This window comes from Coregonus clupeaformis, chromosome 32 (assembly GCF_020615455.1).
Source record: "Coregonus clupeaformis isolate EN_2021a chromosome 32, ASM2061545v1, whole genome shotgun sequence".
Taxonomy (NCBI): Eukaryota; Metazoa; Chordata; class Actinopteri; order Salmoniformes; family Salmonidae; genus Coregonus; species Coregonus clupeaformis.
In genome coordinates this window covers 4,968,441-4,991,456 of record NC_059223.1, presented here as the reverse complement: position 1 = coordinate 4,991,456, position 23,016 = coordinate 4,968,441, and the positions used below count along the sequence as shown (strand labels likewise).

At 47.5% G+C, this 23,016-nt stretch overlaps 1 protein-coding gene across 1 annotated transcript in view; it reads left to right on the top strand.

The window, feature by feature from the left end:
* LOC121548330 (cadherin-11) overlaps window positions 1-20,244 on the top strand; it is a 74,914-nt gene extending 54,670 nt beyond the window's left edge. The window contains exons 4-12 of the mRNA XM_041859765.2: window positions 74-193; window positions 1,014-1,181; window positions 3,672-3,859; window positions 8,642-8,895; window positions 9,328-9,464; window positions 10,059-10,180; window positions 10,369-10,486; window positions 18,857-19,108; window positions 19,526-20,244. Coding sequence (XP_041715699.2) covers window positions 74-193; window positions 1,014-1,181; window positions 3,672-3,859; window positions 8,642-8,895; window positions 9,328-9,464; window positions 10,059-10,180; window positions 10,369-10,486; window positions 18,857-19,108; window positions 19,526-20,022 — 1,856 coding nt within the window. The 3' untranslated portion in view covers window positions 20,023-20,244. The remainder of the gene's footprint in view (window positions 1-73; window positions 194-1,013; window positions 1,182-3,671; window positions 3,860-8,641; window positions 8,896-9,327; window positions 9,465-10,058; window positions 10,181-10,368; window positions 10,487-18,856; window positions 19,109-19,525) is intronic.
* Window positions 20,245-23,016: the final 2,772 nt, after the last annotated feature.

Below are 23,016 nucleotides of genomic sequence, written 5' to 3'. Positions count from 1 at the left end.
TGTTGCAGGTCTACCATTATGTTGGGTAAATGGTGTTGAAAATAATAACACATGCTGTTCTTGTGTTGTCCAGGTACCTCAGTGATGCAGGTAACAGCCACAGATGCTGATGATCCCACCTACGGGAATAGTGCCAGACTGGTGTACAGCATTCTCCAGGGCCAGCCCTACTTCTCAGTGGAACCACAAACAGGTACCCAACCTCTCTGTCCCACCTTGTTTCATATTCATCCAGATAGCATAACATTATATATACCGTATGCCTTATATCAAAGCTGTAATGTATTTCAATGTATCTGATGATAATCTGTCAATTCTCACATTTTGTAACTGTGCCAAGTAAGGACATTGAGGATTAGCCCTGTCGCGCTTTGGGATTTCTCCAAGGCAAAGTCTGAGTGTACCTGTCCTTTACCAAACAGAATTAACTCACTGCCAGATTAGGCAAGCAATATCCTGGTTGAACTCTAAGCATCCTGGGAGCCAAAGTACCCCCAGCCAAACAGGGAGATCTCAGAACGAGCGAGTGATCGAAGAGAGAAAATCCTCCTAATAAACCAAAGCTGGATATTTCACTGGATCCTGTCCAATGCTCACATTTCTAATTTGTTTTTGGCTTATCTGCGTTTCATGCACAGGTTCATCTAAATATCATCGGAGAGCAACCATCCCCATCATATTCTCCTGTGATGTGAGGAGCACCAGTTTCCTCACAGAAAAATAAATAAATAACTTGCTTAAAAAACAGTTCCTCACTGCTGTTCTGAGCAGTGTTCTGCAGTTTCATTTGAAACAAGTCACTTATTTTTCCCTTTTACATTTCACACTAATATTAGAAAAGGAGCCTGATGAATGAGATGGCGATGGCATTTGTCACAATGTGATCTCACGTGTCAGTGATGACCCATCATGCCCTGCTCCTCCCAGTAGGCCTTGCATAGTAGTAGGCTGCTGAAAGGTCACAGGCAGGTTCCTCTTGAATTAAAGCCATTTCCCTCCTCTCCTGTCCCCAGGGATAATCCGGACTGCTCTGCCCAACATGGACAGGGAAGCGCGGCAGGAATATGACGTCGTCATCCAAGCCAAGGACATGGGGGGACACATGGGGGGACTGTCAGGGACAACAGAAGTGAAAATCACCCTGACGGATGTCAACGACAACCCACCGAAGTTCCCTCAGAGTAAGTGAAGAGTCCTGTCTCTCTTTCTTTCACCTTTTCTGTGTTTTTCTTTATTTTCTGTTTTCTAAAGCTAGATGGTCTCTCTTCCCGTCGTCACTGTCCCTCTCTGCTGAGGTATGAGCAGCATCATCCATGGGGGACAGGTCTGCTTTTAGCCAGTCTAGCGCTCTCCCAGCTCCTCAAGCATCAACTGACACTTCAAAATAGCATTGACACTTCAAAATATGGATGGCTGCTGGCCCCAGAGGCCATGCAACACGCAGTTTATATAGGGTATATGTTAAAGGGGAAATATTAAACGGTTTCATTGCGCTCATAGGAGATGTGATGACAGCAAATATCTTAAGCACGATAAAGAGTTGTGAAATATTAACGTGCTATTGTCAGTATTTCTGTTTGACAGAGAGGGGGAATGGAGGGGAATTATTGTGGCTCTAAACCACGAGCTAAACACAGATTTCCAGCTCTTTTAGTAGAAATGACCCACATCAATTTCCCCCTACTTCTTGAGAGCAGAGCCTGAATATTTGTCCCAGAGAGCCCCCACTCTTTTCCCTACTATCAGCACTAAGGCCCGGATGTAACCCTGCTAACAGTGGCTCTTGGATGGAAAATTAGCTACATATTTGGGTTAAACTAGTCCTGGGTGGGGTAAGAAACTTCTAAATAGTTGACATCCCAATGACTCAACCACGTGTAATAATGTCAACTATTTTCCAGATGATGAAAACTGGTATTTTGTTCAATAAGTAATGACAGACTTTTTGAGATAGATGACATACACATCAGTATTGTCACATTGTTCAGCCTCTGATATTATGTTCATTTTTTATTTCCAGCTCTCATGGTCAGAGCCAGTGTAGACTGGGAGTATTCAGTAACGTTCTTATGAAAATATCCCATTTTTTTATGTAGTCTGATTGAAGTAGCAGCCCTTTATATCATTAGGCCTTTTTAAAAAGGCTCCTTCCCATGTCAGAGTTATTTTTAAATGCAGCTGAAGCGTTTGGCTCTGAACACTTCAATAGGAGGAGCAGACAGGGCGGAAAGACATACGGTCCTACTGCTCTGCCTCGGCCACGGACATGTGTATGCACCCCTGTAGACACACACACACTCACACACATGCAAATACAAACACAAAACACTGTCTGCTCATTGGCTGTGGCCCTCAGGTGCTGGCTAGCTGAATCTCCACAGGTATCTCTTGTGTTCCATTTATAGCTCTCTCTCTCTCTCTCTCTCTCTCTCTCTCTCTCTCTCTCTCTCTCATGTTAGTTAAGTGTAAATGCAGAACAGGTGAAGACACACTGTCTTTCAAAGATGGACCACACCATGTACTTACACTGTAAGCCTTTTCTTTAATTTCAACAGTAAAATACCGTAAATGTGTTTTACAGCATTAAAAGCGAATGGAAACACTAACTGAAACTGTAAATCGCCGTATTGGTATTGTTGCATAATCGGTTGGAGAGTTTGGGAATTGCTGAATTTACTGAGACCATGACCTCTGCGTACATTAATGAGCATACTTTGCTGGTGTCAAACCATATATGAAAACATGCTACATATTTTGAAAGCTGAGAAACAGCTCTTTCAAATTATATGACATTTGTGAAATCACCACATAAATCAAATGGTAATCAGTCAAGAAAAAGCACCAAGTGAAAATGTGTATCTTATATGCTTTTTTCAACAACAAAAACTGACATTGAAGATATGGAAATATGTAGAGCATATTTAGTCTTCCTTATTTTGTAAGGATTGATAATCTGAAATCAGAATAGTAATACCTTTTACTGTGAATGAGTTACAGCCGTTTTCGTGACCGGTGGTATTTTTCTAGAATTCTATGGAATGTTCTATGACCAGACACGTTCTTATCTGGATAGTATTTTAAACACATACAGTGAGCTCCAAAAGTATTAGGACAGTGAACATGTTTTTGTTGTTTTGGCTCTGTATTCTAGCACTTTGTATTTTGACTTGTCCGTTGTGACAAAGCTCTTAAAAGAAAAGGAGAAAAGATAATGAGAATGGACTCTACCTACATGTGTATTTATCCTACTGGTTTTAACCCAAAAATGTCAATCGTAACAAGCGTTATGAACAACAACAAAAAATCCTGTCCCAATACTTTTGGAGCTCATTGTATATGCACCAAAACATATTACAAATGGCATTTAATCTTACATTTGATAAAGAAAGACATACACAAGTAATATAATATTAATAAAAAAAACTAAAATACTTTATTGAAAGAATAAGGTTAGGGGAATACACTGTCTCAATCAAACCTAACTTTCCACTACATTCATGTCATCTTTTTTTTTAATGAGTCTGCCTATAAAACAACAGTATGAATGTAGTGGAAAGTTGGGTGAATGCTATTCTGTACCTCGGAGTAAGTCAAACCAGGCATCAGGCATCGACTACAAGTGTGAATTACATTTTCTTAGTTGTAACAGTTTCTATTGTTTCTCCACACAGGTGTATACGCCATGTCAGTTTCAGAGGACAAGGTTTCGGGTGAGGAGGTGGGCCGTCTGAAGGCTAAAGATCCAGATCTGGGGGAGAATGGACTTGTGTCGTATCGTTTCATCGAGGGCGATGGGATGACTGTGTTTGAGATCACCACCGACACTGACACCCGTGAGGGTGTTATCAAACTGAGAAAGGTGAGAAGGGAGTGAAGGTGATTTACTATTCCATACAAATTGTGGAGGAATGAAAGTAATGTGTGAGACAGTGTATAGGGTCATCTGCATTGAATCAACGTTTTTGTTACAGCCCTTTCACTAACATTCTGAGGACCAAAATGGTAGACTCAATACTTGACATTACTTGACACACCTGTGTGTGTCTGTGCGTGTTTGAATATGTAAAGGTGGCTGTATGCAATTTCTGTGTGGTAGAGAGAGAAAGACAGGGAAAAAGTGAAAGAGAGAGTGTGTGCCTGTGTGTGAGACTGAAGCACACACTGAGCAGTGGAGAGAGAGAGAGAGAGAGAGAGAGAGAGAGAGAGAGAGAGAGAGAGAGAGAGGAGTGATTTATCACCGTTCCACTCTGTGATTGCAATGACACCACCTCAATTTCTTATTACGAGCATTGACTTTCATGGCTGGTTCTCTGGGCGAGGAATCTCATCTATGCAGTCTGACTGTGGGTCGGCTGCTAGTATGGCGCTGCAGCTCTGCTGTGCTCCAGGGCTGGGATTATGCCGACATTTACCGACCTGGAGAGGTCAGCCTTGCACTGCACCGTGCCTGGGCTGCCTCTGGGTGCTCACTGGCGCCATTGTGCCTGGAGCTGCCTGCCTGCCATGGTTAGGCTTAGCCGGGCCTCCAGAGGAGAGAGAGAGAGGCGCTGCTTCCCTCCATAGTCCCTACGCAGCAGCAGCCTAGACAGAGCATTGCCACCTGGTGGTGCTTAATTTTTTTAAATCCCTCAACTGTCTTTCACAGCACAGGCTCTACACTCAGAGATCAGCAGCAATCTCACTCACTCTCCTCTCTACTCCTCTCCAAAAATAACACAACTCTGAGAGAGGGAGGCCTTTGCATGCGTGTCTGACAAGTAATCATATTTTCTCAAGGGTTTACGCAAGCTGGGTAATTTTGGCAGTTCAATGGACTGTGAGTACCAGTGTGTAGTCTATGTGCTGAAAAATGCCTGAGGATTATACCAGGTAAGCCACGACAGCGGCCATTGAAATGCGGAAAACGGCCATGTAAACAACTTCCTCTATGGTCTCATGAACCCAAGTGGGATCAGACATCGTTGCTCAGTGCATATCCCCCTCATATTCATAACAGAGAGGTGCAACAATCATAATAAGTGTTAAGTGCTGGATAATAGAAATTGTAGCTGGGGAAAGTTGAAGAATTGAATCAGGGGAAATAATGGTTTGACGCTGAGTAGAGAGGATGGTGGTAGGGGGGTTGTAATTCTTAACAGTGTTTGGCTATCTCAAATACCAGGACCCAGGTCCCCAAAAGAGACCATTCTGCCTGCTGATTAGGCTGGGTGTGGTGTGCCGACAACAATCAGTTTGATGCAGCCCTGCTCTTCTCAATAACATAATGCCTCCACAATACACCTCTCGGGAAATCATCACCTTTTGGTCTTCAAAGCATGTTGAAAATTAAAGTCAGCATTACTGATGGAATTGACAGAGTTTTAATCAAGTATTCTGTTTGAACACGGGCTACCAGGCGCAGGCTGAATGCTAAGAGGAAGTCAGACATTATTGTGAATATTATCTACCGCTGATTAGTTTCAGCCAGCAAATTATTAAGTGCCAAAATAAAAGAACCGAGAGAGAGAGAAAGAGAGTGTCACGCCCTGACTCAGGGGACGTTTAATTGTTGAGTCAGGGTGTGGATATTCCGTGTTGTGTTGTTTTCTATGTTTAGTTCTAGATCGTTTAGATCTATGTTGGCCAGGGTGGTTCCCAATCAGAGGCAGCTGTAGCTCGTTGTCTCTGATTGGGGACCATACTTAGGCAGCCGTTTGGCACCAGTCTGTGTGGGATCTTGTTCTGTATAGGTTTGTTTTGTGTAACCTTTAGACTTCACATATCGTTTGTTTGTTGTTTTGTCGTGTTCAGTACTTGAATAAAAATGTACGCTTATCACGCTGCGCCTTGGTTCAACCAATCCTTAAACGATTGTGACAGAAGATCCCACCAACTAAGAACCAAGCAGCGTGTCCAAGAACAGACAGCCTGGACCTGGGAGGAGATCCTGGACGGGAAGGGATCCTGAACTTGGGAGGAGATTCAGGCCGGAATGGATCACCGTCCTTGGGAGGAGACTGTGGAGGCGCGCTATAGAGAGGAGCAGCGGCAACGCAGAGGGTGCCGGCCGAGGAGGAAGCCCGAGAGACAGCCCCAATAAAAAAATTTTTGGGGGGGCTAAAAGGGTGGTTGGCGGAGCCTAGTGTTAGAGCAGAGCCAACTCCCCATACTCATGCAAAGAAGCGTGTGACTGGGCAGGCTCCGTGTTATGCGGAGCCACGTACTGTGCCGCGAGTGTTCCGGCACAGTCCTGTACGTCCTGTGCTAGCACCACGCACGTGTCGTGCGAAGATGGGCATTCAGCCAGGACGGGGTGTGCCGGCTCAACGCTCGTGGTCTCCAGTACGCCTCCTCGGTCCCGTATACCCTGCGCCTGTGCTACGTGCTGTATCGCCAGTACGCGTGCACAGCCCCGTACGTCCTGTGCTAATGCCTCACACATATTGTGTGGAGGTAGGCATTCAGCCAGGACGGGTTGTGTCAGCTCTCCGCTCCAGACCTCCAGTCCGCCTCCACAGTCCGGTACGGCCCGTTCCTGCTCCCCGCACCAAGCCAGTGGTGCGTGTTCCCAGTCCGGTCCAGCCCGTTCCTGCTCCCTGCACCAAGCCAGTGGTGCGTGTTCCCAGTCCGGCCCGGCCCGTTCCTGCTCCCCGCACCTGGTCCGGCACCGGTCAGCTGCTCAACTCCGGAGCCAGAGCAATCCGCTCCACCGGGGTCCGGTCCAACTCCAGTCAGCGGATCCACTCCGGAGCCAGAGCAATCCGCTCCACCGGGGTCCAGTTCAGCTCCGGTCAGCCGCTCCACTCCGGAGCCAGAGAAGTCCGCTCCACCGGTGCCTAGTCCAGCTCCGGTCAACGGCTCCAGTCCGGAGCCTGTGCAGTTCGATCCACCGTCGTCGGGTCCAGCTCTAGTCAGCGGTGCCAGTCCAGACCCAGACGTCAGCCCCTCTCCAGGTTCGGGGTCTCCCACACCAGGGTCCAGACAGGACTTGGTACGTCGTGGGAGGAAGGAGAGGGGAAGCAGCGCCCCGAGGTCCAGACCAGACCAGGGGCGCAACAGGGAGGTGGAGAGAAAGTGGTGGTCACGCCCGGAGCCGGATCCGCCTCCGAGGCGGAATGCCCACCCGACCCCTACCCTGTTATGTTTATGTGGCGCGGTCGGAGTCCGCACCTTTGGGGGAGGGGGGGGGGGGTACTGTCACGCCCTGACTCAGGGGACGTTTAATTGTTGAGTCAGGGTGTGGATATTCCGTGTTGTGTTGTTTTCTATGTTTAGTTCTAGATCGTTTAGATCTATGTTGGCCAGGGTGGTTCCCAATCAGAGGCAGCTGTAGCTCGTTGTCTCTGATTGGGGACCATACTTAGGCAGCCATTTGGCACCAGTCTGTGTGGGATCTTGTTCTGTATAGGTTTTGTTTTGTGTAACCTTTAGACTTCACGTATCGTTTGTTTGTTGTTTTGTCGTGTTCAGTACTTGAATAAAAATGTACGCTTATCACGCTGCGCCTTGGTTCAACCAATCCTTAAACGATCGTGACAGAGAGAGAGGGGGGAGATATCGAGAGGAGGGAGGAAGGGAGACAGAAAGAAAAGGAGAGAGAGGGTGAGAAAGAGAGAGAGGGAGACAGAGAGAGATAGAGGGGGGAGGAAAAGAGTGAGACAGAGAGCAAGGGGACCACAGCTTCAGGAGACAACGTCAGTGAGGTACATTCATCGACCTGTTAAAGGAAAGAACTGGGTCATGGCTGTTCCCACCGTTGGCAGCTTCATTAAAGACACGCAAAAAAGACTGAAGGATGAGATAGGAAAACAACTTCAAATCAATCACCACACAGGCAGAGAGAGAGATAAATGGTGTGTTTGTGTGTGTGTGTGTGTGCGTGTGTGTACATCCTGGAATGCCGCCCCCTCAACTCCGGTCGGTACCTCAAAGTATCACTTGGTAATTTGTGGGAGTGATGGCTGCCGGGTGAGACAGGGTAATAAGAAAACAGGCGGATGTGTGAAAGCAGTAGGAGGCCGGGTGTAGAGGGATGAGGGTTGTTCACACTAAATGGGCATTAACTATACTTGAGCATAATTCCAATTTCTTGCAATTAAATGAACTGGTGGTGATTGAGGCTATGACTTAGATAAGGCATTAAACTGAAACAAGGGCCATCTTACGTATAAGGACTGAGCAAAGAATGTCTTGGTGTTGTCTCATGCTGACGTTGACCACAACCACTGTCTTCTTTTGCAACAGCACCCTCTAGCTAGCGTCTCAACTCCATACTAACATTTGATTTGACACTCTTAGAAAAAAGGCATCCAAAAGGGTTCTTTGGCTGTCCCCATAGGATAACCCTTTTTGGTTCCAGGTAGAACCCTTTTTGCAGTAGAAAGGGTTCTACATGGAACCCAAAAGGGTTCTACCTGGAACCAAAATGGTTCTACCTGCAACCAAAAAGGGTTCTTCGAAGGGTTCTCCTATGTGGACAACCGAAGAACCCTTTAAGGTTCTAGATAGCAGTGTATAGCTACAGTAAATAATTGTTATGATGCAGTAATTGTATTATAGAAATAATTACGTTGAGACTACCTTCTAAATTTTGTCCCATTATTTTAATGATGATATACTTTGAATGTATTATTACTAAACCCACACTGCTCCCTCTTTCCAGCCTGTGGACTTTGAGACTAAGAGGGCATACACCCTGAGAGTGGAGGCAACCAACACACACGTGGACCCCCGCTTCATCGCCTGGGGCCCCTACAAAGACACAGCCACGGTTAAGGTTATGGTGGAGGACGCAGATGAGCCGCCTGCTTTCATGGCAACTAGCTACAGCTTCGAGGTGGAGGAGAATGCCCCTGATGGGACCGTGGTGGGCCGTGTACACGCTAAAGACACAGACGTGGCCAACAACCCTGTCAGGTAGGCTACTTGGAACGCTCTCGTTCACTCTTTCTGTTACTCATTTTTGTTTGTTTTTAGCACCGCTGTCTGATTATCAACCCCACCCAGTCCCATAGTGTTATAATACAAACTTTCTGTTTCGAATTGCCAATGTTATGTTGATGTGTAGATGATTTCAGTTTCAAAGGCCTCATCTCGTCAACATAAAATACTGCAGGGCCCTACTCAATCAGTAAACAAAATAAATAGCCTATATTATTTCCTGCTCTGCGGGAGCAAATATTTAAATTAATATGCTGTTCAAACTATAAACATTGCTCCATCAAATACATTAATCCAAACAATGCAAACATGCATTCCTACAGCACAAGAATAATTAGGCTTTTGTTTTATCTAAGGAACCAGGCACTAATTGAATACGTGTTTACTTTTCACCACTGTTCACTGCAGGTATATGATTCCCCGCTACACGGACGTGGAACAGTTTTTCAGTGTCGGCCCAGAGGATGGCATCATCAAGACCACCAGACCACTGGACCGGGAGACGCTACCCTGGCACAACATCTCTGTCAGCGCCACTGAGATTGGTACGCCACCATCCACCTCGGGTTTCAAATTAGAGAGTAGCTGTGAATACCAGAGACGTCATGCCTCCCAATCCAGGAACTGTTGTGTTCACACCCGGCTCTTATGTGGTCCTAGAGTCGCCACCCCTCAATATGTTTTTAGAGAAGATTACCACAAAGTGCCTTTCTAAAAGTCAAATGAGTAGCTAGAGACTACTGCAAAACATCCACATCCCCCAAATCAGAAACAAACATATTTAAGTTGCTGTTCTCTGTCTGTGTGATTCTACTCCACATGAATATGTCTAGTTCTGAAGTATATCTGTCTCAAATATTTCAGGGATAATTTGATGCATCAAAAATGAATGTCTGGAACTTTAGAGATCAATCAGTTCTGTTGTATTATGCATGACCCTTGTCTGACAGCATCATTTCCGAGCATTCAACAACCTACATCATTTCTTATACAATAAATAGGTTCATACTGTGCTGTCTTCTCATTGTGTTTGCAGTGGCTTTCAGAGGGAGTTGGTTTTGTTTTCTAGCAAGCCAAATCCCATGTACGCGCACTGATTCACTAACTTGTTTGTTATTCATTTTTGTCTTTCTGCACAGGGGGACATCACCAAGATACGAAAGTACGTGTCAACATCAAAGTCAAAGATGTGAATGACAACGCCCCTGAGTTTGCCACCCAGAACGAAATCCTTGTGTGTGAAAATGTCTCCCCTGGCAAAGTAAGTCTAATCCCACACAATGTATATAGTACTTTTTCCAAAGTCACATTTAGAAAAGACAGATTTTTATGCATAGTAGTAACCACCATGTGCAAAAATAAATTTATGTTATATTGAATATATTGAAAATGTTCAGTGTTTTGGTGGACTCGGTCTGTACTAACTCCTGTGTGTGTTGTTCAACTCAGCTCATAGAGACAGTCAGTGCGGTGGACAAGGATGAGATGGCCCACCGACAGTACTTCCACTTCAGCATCGCTCCAGAGGTTGTCAACAACCAGAACTTCTCCCTGAAAGACAATAGAGGTGGGTGGGCTCAAACATTCTATTTCCATCAATGAGAAGAGCGACTTCTGTTTGGACACTTTTACTGTGTTTATAGGGGCTAGTGGGCATTCCAGTATTCCAGTCTTTTTTCTTCTTTACATCAATTCAGGTTTCTCTACATCCAGATGGGCTTTGCACTGTGTATGCATCGAAAGTGATTCAGCAGATCTTTGTAGACTGAAGTTTGATTTGAAGCTAGATCCCATAGAGCTCCTCCTTATTAATTACCACCGGTCTCTCTCTGGCGTCCTAGCCTCTACATCGGTGAATTGCTGCATGTAGGAGACTGAGCCTGTTGGATCAGTTTGCAGAGCTTGTGATTGCATTAGTTATCCCTACATCACACTCCGTCTGATCAGCCAGGGGAGTGGAGAGGTGAGCGAGAGAGTGAGAGAGTGAGAGCACCTCTCCTTCTGCCTGCTGTGTTTGGGGGCCTGGCTGGCTGGTGACTCATCCCAGCTGTCCTTAAGCTCAAAGCCCCTTCCAGTCTGCCAGTCACAGTGATGAAGTGGCTGGTTAGAAAAGCTGGTCAGAGCAAGTACCTGTTACATTCCATTTCAACAGATGAGGCACAGTAGTATTTAACCATCTCTCATCAGAGGAGTATTATTATTACCTTCATCAACCTTGTTTATAAACTCCTGGATTAAAGATAATGAGAAGCAAAAGTTAATCACAGAGTTTCGACTCCATAAACATACTTGATTAGACTTGCTTATATCCATAGAGATTGCTTAGGACAAAGCTATTGTAATGACTATGATGGAGACATTCAACAGCTGCTGCGAGTAGTTCAGTCAGCATTGCCATCTTTGAACAAGCAATTACATGACACTTCTCTTAATGACATGCATCCATCAATATTCTCTTCTATAAACTCAAGCCAACTTAAGCTCTTGTTTCATCCTCTGCCATTGCTTTAATACTCGTCCCGACCGCGCCGTAATCACAAGCCACTTCCAAGCATATCTCCTTCTGTGATGGAGGAGAATGAATGAGAGGGAATGAATGTGTTAATTGCAGTTTAATGGGATATTTTTTTTTAATCCCCAGATAAAGTCATATCAGACTGTTCCAAGCAGCGCTGCAGTGACTATACAGCAGCCAGCATGGCGAGGGATGGCTCTCTACCCGTTTGATCTGCTTTAATGAGAGTCAAAATGAGTGCTTTTCAACAGTGTTTTCAAAAAGCCCACAATACGAGCAGAATAGATTACAGCCCCTCCGATATGTTGGGTTGATCTGGAGCCAATGCATCCTTTCAAATGAACAGTTTTCCAATCTCCATTTATCAATGTATTTTCTCGTGATTTTCAGAGTTTGCGGGTGTCTGTCTGAGACAGCAGGGGCTATTTAGTTTTTTCTTGCACTCTCATAAATGCAGATGTAAGAACACTTACTTGTCAAGAACAGAAGAGGACCCAAGAGCGCAAGTTCAAATTCAGAGTTCTTTATTCAAGGTTACAGGCGGGAAGAGGAGTCCCAGGGGTGTCAGGGGTCTTTCAGGGTCCTCCTGTGGGTACCTGTGCTCCGGGGGTCACCAAATGTCCGGGGGTGTCCAGTCCAAGTGCTTAGTGTGTGTGTTCCCCAGTGATGGAGCGGCGTATCGGGCTGAGGGTGGTGAAACGTCTGGGCACGCTCATCTGGTGGTCGGAGACCTGGGGGAACACACACACACAACAGCAATATGAATGGCAGGCAGAAGTACAGATCAGGGCTGGGCAAATATCGTGGTGAGAGACAGAAGGCAGAAACGAGTTACCGGAGGGGCTGAAGATCGGAGAGTAGTCGAGGTCCAGAAGGCAGGTTGGGATAGACGGGGCAGTAGAACAAGGAGGCAGTCAAGAAAGGATCGGTATCACAAACAGGAGTCAGAGCGCAGACAGGCAGGTTACTGGTCCGGGTTTGAAGACGATCTGACAGGGCTTGGCTGAAAACCAGGGCTTGATATACTGGGAGAGGTAGTGGGGAAATGCAGTTCAGCTGGCAGAGTAATTAGAACAGAGTGAGGCAAGGTGAGGATGGTGAGTGGGAAATGCAGTGCAGCTGGCCAGGTAACAAGAGCAGAGCAGGGCAGGTGGAGCTAGTTAGGCTGAGTAGAGAGAGGGAGGTGAGCAGAGTGGAAGATAATTGAATGCAATTAATGTTGCTACCAGGGAGAGAGAGTGCTCATGACAGGACCCCCCCTCCAAGGGGACGGCCCCAGAAGTCCCAAGAACAACATCATGCCGGGAGGGTGGAGGGGAGCAGGCGGCGGGTCAGAACTCCTCCGAGCGGTCCGAGTGAATCTCCTCATCCTCAGAAGGAGCTGGAGGGTCACGGTCGGGAGACAGGACAGGCACTGAGACAGGAGCAGGGCGGGCCGGACGGCTAGGAACCCCTCTTGGACGGCCCCCTACGGATTGCAGGCTGATCAGGATGTAGTCGGTGGAAGTCAGTGATAAGGGTCCGGTCCACTATCCTCCTGGCCGGGATCCAGGTCCTCTCCTCTGGACCATATCCCTCCCAATCAACGAGGTACTGGAGACCCCTACCCCTTCGCCTAGAGCGGAGCAGCCGCCGGACGGTGAAGACAGGACCGCCATCTACGAGGCGCGGAGGAGGTGGCGCCGGAGCTGCAGGGACCAGGGGACTTTCATGGACCGGCTTGACCTTGGAGACGTGGAAGGTGGGGTGGACCCGCATGGAAGCGGGCAACTGAAGTCGGACCGCCCGTTGGACTGATGACTTTCTGCACAGGAAAAGGACCAATGAAGCGAGGGGCCAGCTTTCGTGATACAACCCGCAGCGGCAGATCCCGGGCAGACAGCCAGACCTTCTGACCAACCCGGTAAGTAGGTGCTGGGGTCCTCCGTCGGTTGGCACCGACGGCGTAGCTGGTTCCAGACTTCAGGAGCACAGTGCGAGCCTGGGCCCAAGTGCGGCGGCAGCGGCGGGCATACGCAAGAGCAGACGGACAGGTGGCATCCGCCTCCTGGCTGGCAAACAGTGGAGGTTGATACCCGTAGACACACTGAAAGGGGGGAGAGCCCGGTGGAGGAACTGGTGAGTGAATTATGGGCATATTCCACCCAGAGCAGGTGTTGAGCCCAGGCCCGGGGATTTTGGGAAGCCACACACCTCAGTGCCTTCTCCAGCTCCTGGTTCATGCGTTCAGTCTGGCCGTTTGACTGCGGGTGGAATCCAGACGATAGGCTGGCGGTGGCCCCAAGGAGATGACAGAACTCCTTCCAAAAGGTTGCTGAGAATTGCGGGCCCCGGTCTGACACTATATCCTGGGGTAGGCCATGGATACGAAACACATGTTCCAGGACCACCTGGGAGGTCTCTTTAGCAGAGGGTAGTTTGGGAAGGGGCACGAAGTGGGTCATCTTACTAAAGCGGTCAACAATGGTAAGGATGACTGTGTGTCCGTCAGAGGGCGGAAGGCCCGTAACAAAGTCCAGTGAAACGTGGGACCAGGGCCTCTTGGGTATGAGTAGGGGTTGCAGCAACCCAGCAGGAGGCTGGTTGGGAGTCTTGTTTCGGTTACAAGTGGGACAAGCTCGGATGAATTCTCGGACATCCCGTCTCATCCCCGCCACCAGAACCGCTGGCGGACCAGATGAAGGGTGCGAGTGATGCCGGGATGACAGGCCAGACGGGATTCGTGCCCCCACTGAATCACAGGTGACCTGAGATTTGCTGGAACAAACAGACGGTTGGGGGCGCTGGTGCTTGGACCTGGCTGGTCCCGAAGAGCCTCCATGACCTGCTTCTCGATCTCCCAGGTGAGGGCCGCTACGACCAAGTGGCTGGGAAGAATGGGAGCTGTCATGGCGGTGGTCTCGTCCTTCTGAAACATCCGGGAAAGAGCATCAGGTTTGATGTTGCGAGATCCCGGGCGGTAGGAGAGCGTGAAATTGAAGCGCGTAAAGAACAGAGACCACCGCTGTTGACGGGAGTTCAGCCTCCTGGCTGTTTGGATATACTCCAGGTTCTTGTGGTCTGTCCACACTACGAATGGTTCCTTTGACCCCTCTAACCAGTGCCGCCATTCTTCAAGGGCGAGCTTGACAGCCAACAGCTCGCGGTTCCCAATGTCGTGGTTGCATTCGGCAGGGGTTAGCCGACGGGAGTAGAAGGCACAGGGGTGCATCTTGCCATCCTCAGCTGCTCTTTGAGAAAGCACTGCACCCACTCCCACGTCCGAAGCATCTACCTCCACCACAAACTGCCTTGCTGCATCTGGCATCTGGAGGATGGGAGCAGAAGTGAAACATGTCTTGAGGATATTGAAGGCCTTATCAGCAGCTGATGTCCATTGGTACGGTTGTTTAGTGCTGGTTAGCGCCGTGAGGGGTGCAGCCACTGTGCTATAGTTTCTGATGAATCTCCTATAAAAGTTGGCAAAGCCCAGGAACTGTTGCAACTTCTTCCGAGACTCAGGAACTGGCCAGGAAGTGACAGCCGACACCTTCGTGAGATCCATCTGAATGCTGCCCTCGGTCACCACATACCCCAGGAATGAAACGGTCTTGGCATGGAACTCGCACTTCTCTGCCTTCACGAAAAGAGAGTTCTCCAGCAGGCGGCGCAGGACCAACCGGACGTGGTGCGTGTGTTCTGACAGAGTCTTTGAGAATATTAAAATATCGTCAAGGTACACAAATACGAACGTATTTAGCATGTCCCTGAGGATATCATTCACTAGGGCTTGAAAAACTGCTGGGGCATTGGTGAGGCCGAAGGGCATGACGAGATATTCATAGTGGCCGGTTGGTGTGTTGAACGCTGTCTTCCATTCGTCTCCCTCCCTCATCCGCACCAGATGGTAGGCATTGCGAAGGTCCAGCTTAGTGAATACAGTGGCTCCCTGCAGCAGTTCGAAGGCAGACGAAAGTAAGGGCAGTGGGTAGCGATTCTTAACCGTGATGTCGTTCAGACCCCGGTAATCTATGCATGGACGAAGAGAACCGTCCTTCTTGCCGACAAAGAAGAATCCCGCTCCTGCGGGGAAGACGACGGTCCTAATTATCCCGGAGGCAAGAGAGTCATTAATGTAGTCCTCCATGGCCTTTCTTTCCGGGGCTGACAGTGAATACAGACGACCCTTGGGAGGTGCTGTGCCAGGCAGGAGATCAATCGCGCAGTCATAGGGTCTGTGTGGGGGTAGAGATGTCGCCTTGGATTTGTTGAACACCTCTTTCAGGCTGTGGTAACAGGCCGGAACATTGGATATGTCGGAGGTAGCGCTAGATCCTTCCCGGTGAACGGGCAGGGTGGCCCCCCTTAAACAGGTCTGGTGACAACTCCTTCCCCCACTCACGGACTGTTCCTGTCTCCCAGTCGATGTGGGGGTTGTGCTGACGGAGCCACGGGTATCCAAGAATGAGTGGTTGGCCAGGTGAGTGTAGGAGGTGAAACTGGATGGACTCCTGGTGGTTTCCTGACAGCAGGATTGTCACAGGGGCGGAGATATGAGTGACAGTGCCAAGATGATGCCCATCCAGGGCTCGTGCAGGAATGGGTTGTGTCAGTTGATGATGGTTCACGCCCAGTTGCTGTGCAAGCTCAGGGTCCATGATGTTTGCTTCGGCTCGGAATCCACAAGGGCGGCCAATGTATGAGTCTTGTCAGAAAGCTGAAGGCGGAGATGAAGCAGGGTCTTTCGGATGGAGGGAGACTGAAGGCTTGTTGAGCTCACCCGGATCTCCCCTACACCTGGTGAGCTGCGGCTTTTGCCGGACAAGTAGCGACACGGTGATTCTCGCCACCACAGTAGAGGCAAAGGTTGGAGCTTAGACGGCGCCGACGCTCCTCGGGAGTCAGAGAGGCACGGCCAATCTCCATGGGCTCAGGCTGATTGAGTTGGCTATGGGACTTGACAGGCAGGGGCTGGACAGAAGCGGTATCGACCCGAGTACGGATGGCAGGTTGACTGAGACGGCCCTTCTCCCTCCTCCGGGTCTGTATACGGCGGTCAATGCGAACGGCAAGGTCAATGGCGGCATCAAGCGTTGAGGGCGGGTCATGGGAAACAAGCTCGTCCTTGATATAGTCCGCCAGGCTATGGAGGAAGGCTTGCACCAGTGCCTCTGGGTTAAACGAGCTTTGACTGGCCAGGGTACGAAAGTCAATGGAGAAGTCTGCCACTGTCCGATTGCCCTGACGGATGGTGAGCAGAGCTTGTGACAGCTTCGGCTGTTGGCGAGCCTAGGTCAAAGACCTTTAACATCTCCTCCTCAAAGGCACTGAAGGAGGCACAGGCTGGGGTTTGCCGGTCGAATTCCGCCGTTCCCCACAACCGAGCTCGACCGGTGAGATGTGTGATGACATACCCCACCTTGGCTCCCTCTGTTGAGAAAGTCCTGGGCTGTAGTGCAAACTGGATTCGGCAGCTGCTCAAGAATGGTCTTACTTGCTTCTGGTTGCCATCAAAAGCGTTCCGGGTTCCCAATCCTTGGTTCAGGAGCGTGGGGATCTGGTGGCAGCACTGCCGGGCCTGCAGCATTGGGACCTCCAGCGGAGGGATGAAGGAGTATCGGTGGTACAGGAACAAAAGGACCAGGGGGGTGCAGGTGGAGTAGCCGGGCTTGAGAGTAGTTGCAGGGCTTGGGCTAGCTGTTGTTGCTGCAGTTGGAACTGTTGTTGCTGCTGGTTGAATAGCTGGAGAAGGGAAGCGATGTCGCCAGCCATCCGATTTATGTCTCCCTCAGAGCGTTCCAGTCGCTGTAGGGCAGTCCTCTCTGGCTCTTCCTCCATCGTGGTCAGGGAGTGCGCTGGGTCCATGATGGTCAGATCGTTCTGTCAAGAACAGAAGAGGACCCAAGAGCGCAAGTTCAAATTCAGAGTTCTTTATTCAAGGTTACAGGCGGGAAGAGGAGTCCCAGGGGTGTCAGGGGTCTTTCAGGGTCCTCCTGTGGGTACCTGTGCTCGGGGGTCACCAAATGTCCGGGGGTGTCCAGTCCAAGTGCTTAGTGTGTGTGTTCCCCAGTGATGGAGCGGCGTATCGGGCTGAGGGTGGTGAAACGTCTGGGCACGCTCATCTGGTGGTCGGAGACCTGGGGGAACACACACACACAACAGCAATATGAATGGCAGGCAGAAGTACAGATCAGGGCTGGGCAAATATCGTGGTGAGAGACAGAAGGCAGAAACGAGTTACCGGAGGGGCTGAAGATCGGAGAGTAGTCGAGGTCCAGAAGGCAGGTTGGGATAGACGGGGCAGTAGAACAAGGAGGCAGTCAAGAAAGGATCGGTATCACAAACAGGAGTCAGAGCGCAGACAGGCAGGTTACTGGTCCGGGTTTGAAGACGATCTGACAGGGCTTGGCTGAAAACCAGGGCTTGATATACTGGGAGAGGTAGTGGGGAAATGCAGTTCAGCTGGCAGAGTAATTAGAACAGAGTGAGGCAAGGTGAGGATGGTGAGTGGGAAATGCAGTGCAGCTGGCCAGGTAACAAGAGCAGAGCAGGGCAGGTGGAGCTAGTTAGGCTGAGTAGAGAGAGGGAGGTGAGCAGAGTGGAAGATAATTGAATGCAATTAATGTTGCTACCAGGGAGAGAGAGTGCTCATGACACTTACTAAGTATAATTTTATGAAGAAAATGTTCCTTGAAAGTGGCTTCTTATGAAGTGCTTCTTTCAGCTATACTACCTTGTTCATATAGGATATTTAAGTTCTCATTGCTTTAGACTGTTCTACTTCAACCCTTAAAAGATACCCTACCAAGGCAATGATAACCTTTCTTAGTATCAAATCAAATCAAATCAAACAGGTGTAGACATTACAGTGAAATGCTTACTTACAAGCCCTTAACCAACAATGCAGTTTTTAAAATAAAACATGTAAAATAAAAGCAAATAACTAAAGAGCAGCAGTAAAATAAAATAGGTTGAGGTCATTGAGGTCATATGTACATGTGGGTAGAGTTAAAGTGACTAATATGGAAAATGACCAAACCATAAGCACCTAAATGAACTCACTCCATCTTTGTTCTGAGTGCGACCTTGCACTGAGTCAGAAGAGTGCACTTGGCATCCTTCCACCCTCACCCAGCCCCACATAAAACCAATACAGCTACCTCCACTAGAGCTTTGATTACACTTCCAAAAGCGAATAAATGTTCACAATATTACAATAATTTAATATCTGGAAATTCACAGCTCATTGCTTTTCCTCCGCGGCTATACGTCTGCCTTCTGCCTTCTGAACACGTTGGATAAGTAAAACTCTTCGGTTATAACTATGATTGCGTTAAGCAGTCTGTACACTACCTGAAATATTTCCCCCCCAGCGGAGACATTTAAAGGACCCTCTTTTTCTCTGTACTTATTCTACTTCGGCTCCCCTCTTGTTCCCCACAGACAGCACAGCCAGCATATATGTAACCCGTAGGGGCTTCAGCCGGATGACCCAGGATGTCTACTTCCTTCCCATTGAGATCAACGACAACGGCATCCCTCCCATGAGCAGCACCAACACGCTGACCATCCGAGTGTGCAGCTGTGACAGTAAGGACACCATCCTGTCCTGCAACGTGGAGCCTTACATCCTGCCTGCAGGCCTCAGCACCGGAGCTCTCATCGCCATACTAGCCTGTATCGTCATTCTCCTGGGTGAGCATCATCACTAAAGAAAACATCAACTTGCATTCAATCTGTTGTTGATCTAATATTTACTCATGTTTGATATTTTTTTCCATCCTGAGTGGTGCTTATCCTTAATGTTTTCAGAATAGTTGTAAGTATTTATGGAACAGATGCTTGACAGAATATTAATAGTGTGCAGTCTTATTATTTACACAGGCTCAATTGATTATTTAACTTGCAATTGACATTGTTTAAAATGTCAGACAGATTCATACCACCTGTAATTCAACATACTGTATATTTTTGCACTTCTAATCCAAATGATGTGCAGCTGTGATTTATTTGCGTGGCTAATTAGGGAATTTGAAATGCTAAAGGTATTTTAAGAGCTGTAAGAGCTAGAGGTTCTGTATGATTGGCTGACTGATATGTTCCTCATGGCAGCGATCGTGGTGCTGTTTGTGGCCCTGCGTCGTCAGAAGAAAGAGCCGCTCATCGTCTTCGAGGAGGAAGACATCCGTGAGAACATCATCACCTATGACGATGAAGGCGGTGGAGAGGAGGACACAGAGGCCTTCGACATTGCTACGCTACAGAACCCTGACGGTGCCAACGGCTTCCTACCCCGTAAGGACATCAAGCCTGAGCTCCAGTACCCAATGAGGCCTGGCGGGCGGCCCGTGGCCAACAGTGTGGACGTGGATGATTTCATCAAAACCCGCATTACCGACGCGGACAACGACCCCACGGCCCCTCCCTATGACTCCATCCAGATCTATGGCTACGAGGGCCGGGGCTCCATCGCTGGATCCCTCAGCTCCCTGGAGTCGGTGACCACAGATTCAGACCTAGACTACGACTTCCTCCAAAGCTGGGGCCCGCGCTTCAAGAAGCTGGCCGACCTTTATGGCACCAAAGACTCTGCCGATGACAACTCTTAACGTTCACCCATTTCACCGACCACCTCCTTGCGCCCTTTCTCCAACCCTCCACTGACTTTGTGTGGTGCTTGAAGTTTACTGTAAGTATACCACAAGCATTTTTATTTATAGTAAACTTTGTTATTTGTATGTGTAAAGTATACTTGCCGTATACTAGATACAGTGAGGGAAAAAAATATTTGATCCCCTGCTGATTTTGTACGTTTGCCCACTGTCAAAGAAATTATCAGTCTATAATTTTAATGGTAGGTTTATTTGAACAGGGAGAGACAGAATAACAACAAATAAATCCAGAAAAACGCATGTCAAAAATGTTATCAATTGATTTGCATTTTAATGAGGGAAATAAGTATTTGACCCCTCTGCAAAACATGACTTAGTTCTTGGTGGCAAAACCCTTGTTGGCAATCACAGAGGTCAGACGTTTCTTGTAGTTGGCCACCAGGTTTGCACACATCTCAGGAGGGATTTTGTGATTTTGTCCCACTCCTCTTTGCAGATCTTCACCAAGTCATTAAGGTTTCGAGGCTGACGTTTGGCAACTCGAACCTTCAGCTCCCTCCACAGATTTCCTATGGGATTAAGGTCTGGAGACTGGCTAGGCCACTCCAGGACCTTAATGTGCTTCTTCTTGAGCCACTCCTTTGTTGCCTTGGCCATGTGTTTTGGGTCATTGTCATGCTGGAATACCCATCCACGACCCATTTTCAATGCCCTGGCTGAGGGAAGGAGGTTCTCACCCAAGATTTGACAGTACAGCGCCCCGTCCATCGTCCCTTTGATGCGGTGAAGTTGTCCTGTCCCCTTAGCAGAAAAACACCCCCAAAGCATAATGTTTCCACCTCCATGTTTCATGGTGGGGATGGTGTTCTTGGGGTCATAACCAGCATTCCTTCTCCTCCAAACACGGCAAGTTGAGTTGATGCCAAAGAGCTCCATTTTGATCTCATCTGACCACAACACTTTCACCCAGTTCTCCTCTGAATCATTCAGATGTTCATTGGCAAACTTCAGATGGGCATGTATATGTGCTTTCTTGAGCAGGGGGACCTTGCGGGCGCTGCAGGATTTCAGTCCTTCACGGCGTAGTATGTTACCAATTGTTTTCTTGGTGACTATGGTCCCAGCTGCCTTGAGGACATTGACAAGATCCTCCCGTGTAGTTCAGGGCTGATTCCTCACTGTTCTCATGATCATTGCAACTCCACGAGGTGAGATCTTGCATGGAGCCCCAGGCCGAGGGAGATTGACAATTATTTTGTGATTCTTCCATTTGCGAATAATCGCACCAACTGTTGTCACCTTCTCACCAAGCTGCTTGGCGATGGTCTTGTAGCCCATTCCAGCCTTGTGTAGGTCTACAATCTTGTCCCTGACATCCTTGGAGAGCTCTTTGGTCTTGGCCATGGTGGAGAGTTTGGAATCTGATTGATTGATTATTTATGTGGACAGGTGTCTTTTATACAGGTAACAAGCTGAGATTAGGAGCACTCCCTTTAAGAGTGTGCTCCTAATCCCAGCTCGTTACCTGTATAAAAGACACCTGGGAGCCAGAAACCTTTCTGATTGAGAGGGGGTCAAATACTTATTTCCCTCATTAAAATGCAAATCAATTTATAACATTTTTGACATGTGTTTTTCTGGATTTTTTTTTTGTTATTCTGTCTCTCACTGTTCAAATGAACCTACCATTAAAATTATAGACTGATAATTTCTTTGTCAGTGGGCAAACGTACAAAATCAGCAAGGGATCAAATACTTTTTTCCCTCACTGTACCTGTTGGGGATGTTTGGTAAGGAAGGACAGAGGGTGTTGAGGAGGGAGAGAGAAAGACAAAAAAACGTTAAAAAAAAACACCTCTGTGGGATGTACTGGTGTGTATGGAAAATTAAGACATGCTTAATGTTTGTGGTGAGAGATCAAATATCACTCGGTATTTCACTTTTTTAGTCATTTTGTAGGTTACTACGGTTTGGGGTTGGAATGTGGGTCACAGAGAGACATGTAATTGTTGATACTGTGAATGAGCTCACAAAGGAGAAGAAAATATTGTTGCCTTATATCAATGAAGAAACTATGAGAAAACAACAACAACAGCAAACTGAGACTGGTCGCTCCTGTAGCACCTCCATCTTCCTGAGGAAGATGGATTCAACAAAAAACAGAGACAGTGTTTTTTCACAAATCCAGAGAAAAATCCCCCCTTTGAGCCCAATTTCACCAATGATCAATCACAAGGAAAGACCTGTGAGCTCAAAAATCGCCTTAAGTAATGGACTATCTTGCATCACAGTGCATTTTTTGCAACTTGAAAAATATATCCTAAAGCAAGCTAAAGTCCATATAACGTATGTACAATACAATGTGCAAATATGTCTCTTGAGGATCAAACTTGCGCCTATTGGTTCTTGTAAATCTCATTTTTTTAATTATAATGTTATTATGATTATTATGATTTTATTTGTTCTCTACATTTTTTATTTTCTTTGTTTGGCGTATGTTTTTCTCCCTTGTTGAGAAAATAGCAATCTGTCCTGTCGTAGTGAATGATGCCTAATTTCTATGTCGAATTTATGGTACCTATTTGTACAATTTTAAAGGTTCTTATTTTAGTACACATGCAGATATCAGTATTTCAACATGTAAGAAAATGTTACAGCATCACACTTATATTTTATGAACATTGTACTGTTGCTTTATTATGTGCTTCTATCTAAGAAGCGAAAAACTTTGAAATAAATGCTTTTTATAAAATGATTGATGGTATTAATAAATCTGTAAGAGCAAAATAGCAATCTGTTCTTTCCCTAGAGGTGATCTATGTTATGATATTGAACGGCGTCTACTGGATGATGCTGGGAGGACTTGGAGTAATAAAGAGGGTCAATACAGTAGCAAACTGTGACACAGAACAACCAGTGACACCATGAATATGCACACACACACACACATACACTTCACATTAATGTACAGAGCTTTTCACTGGTATGGAC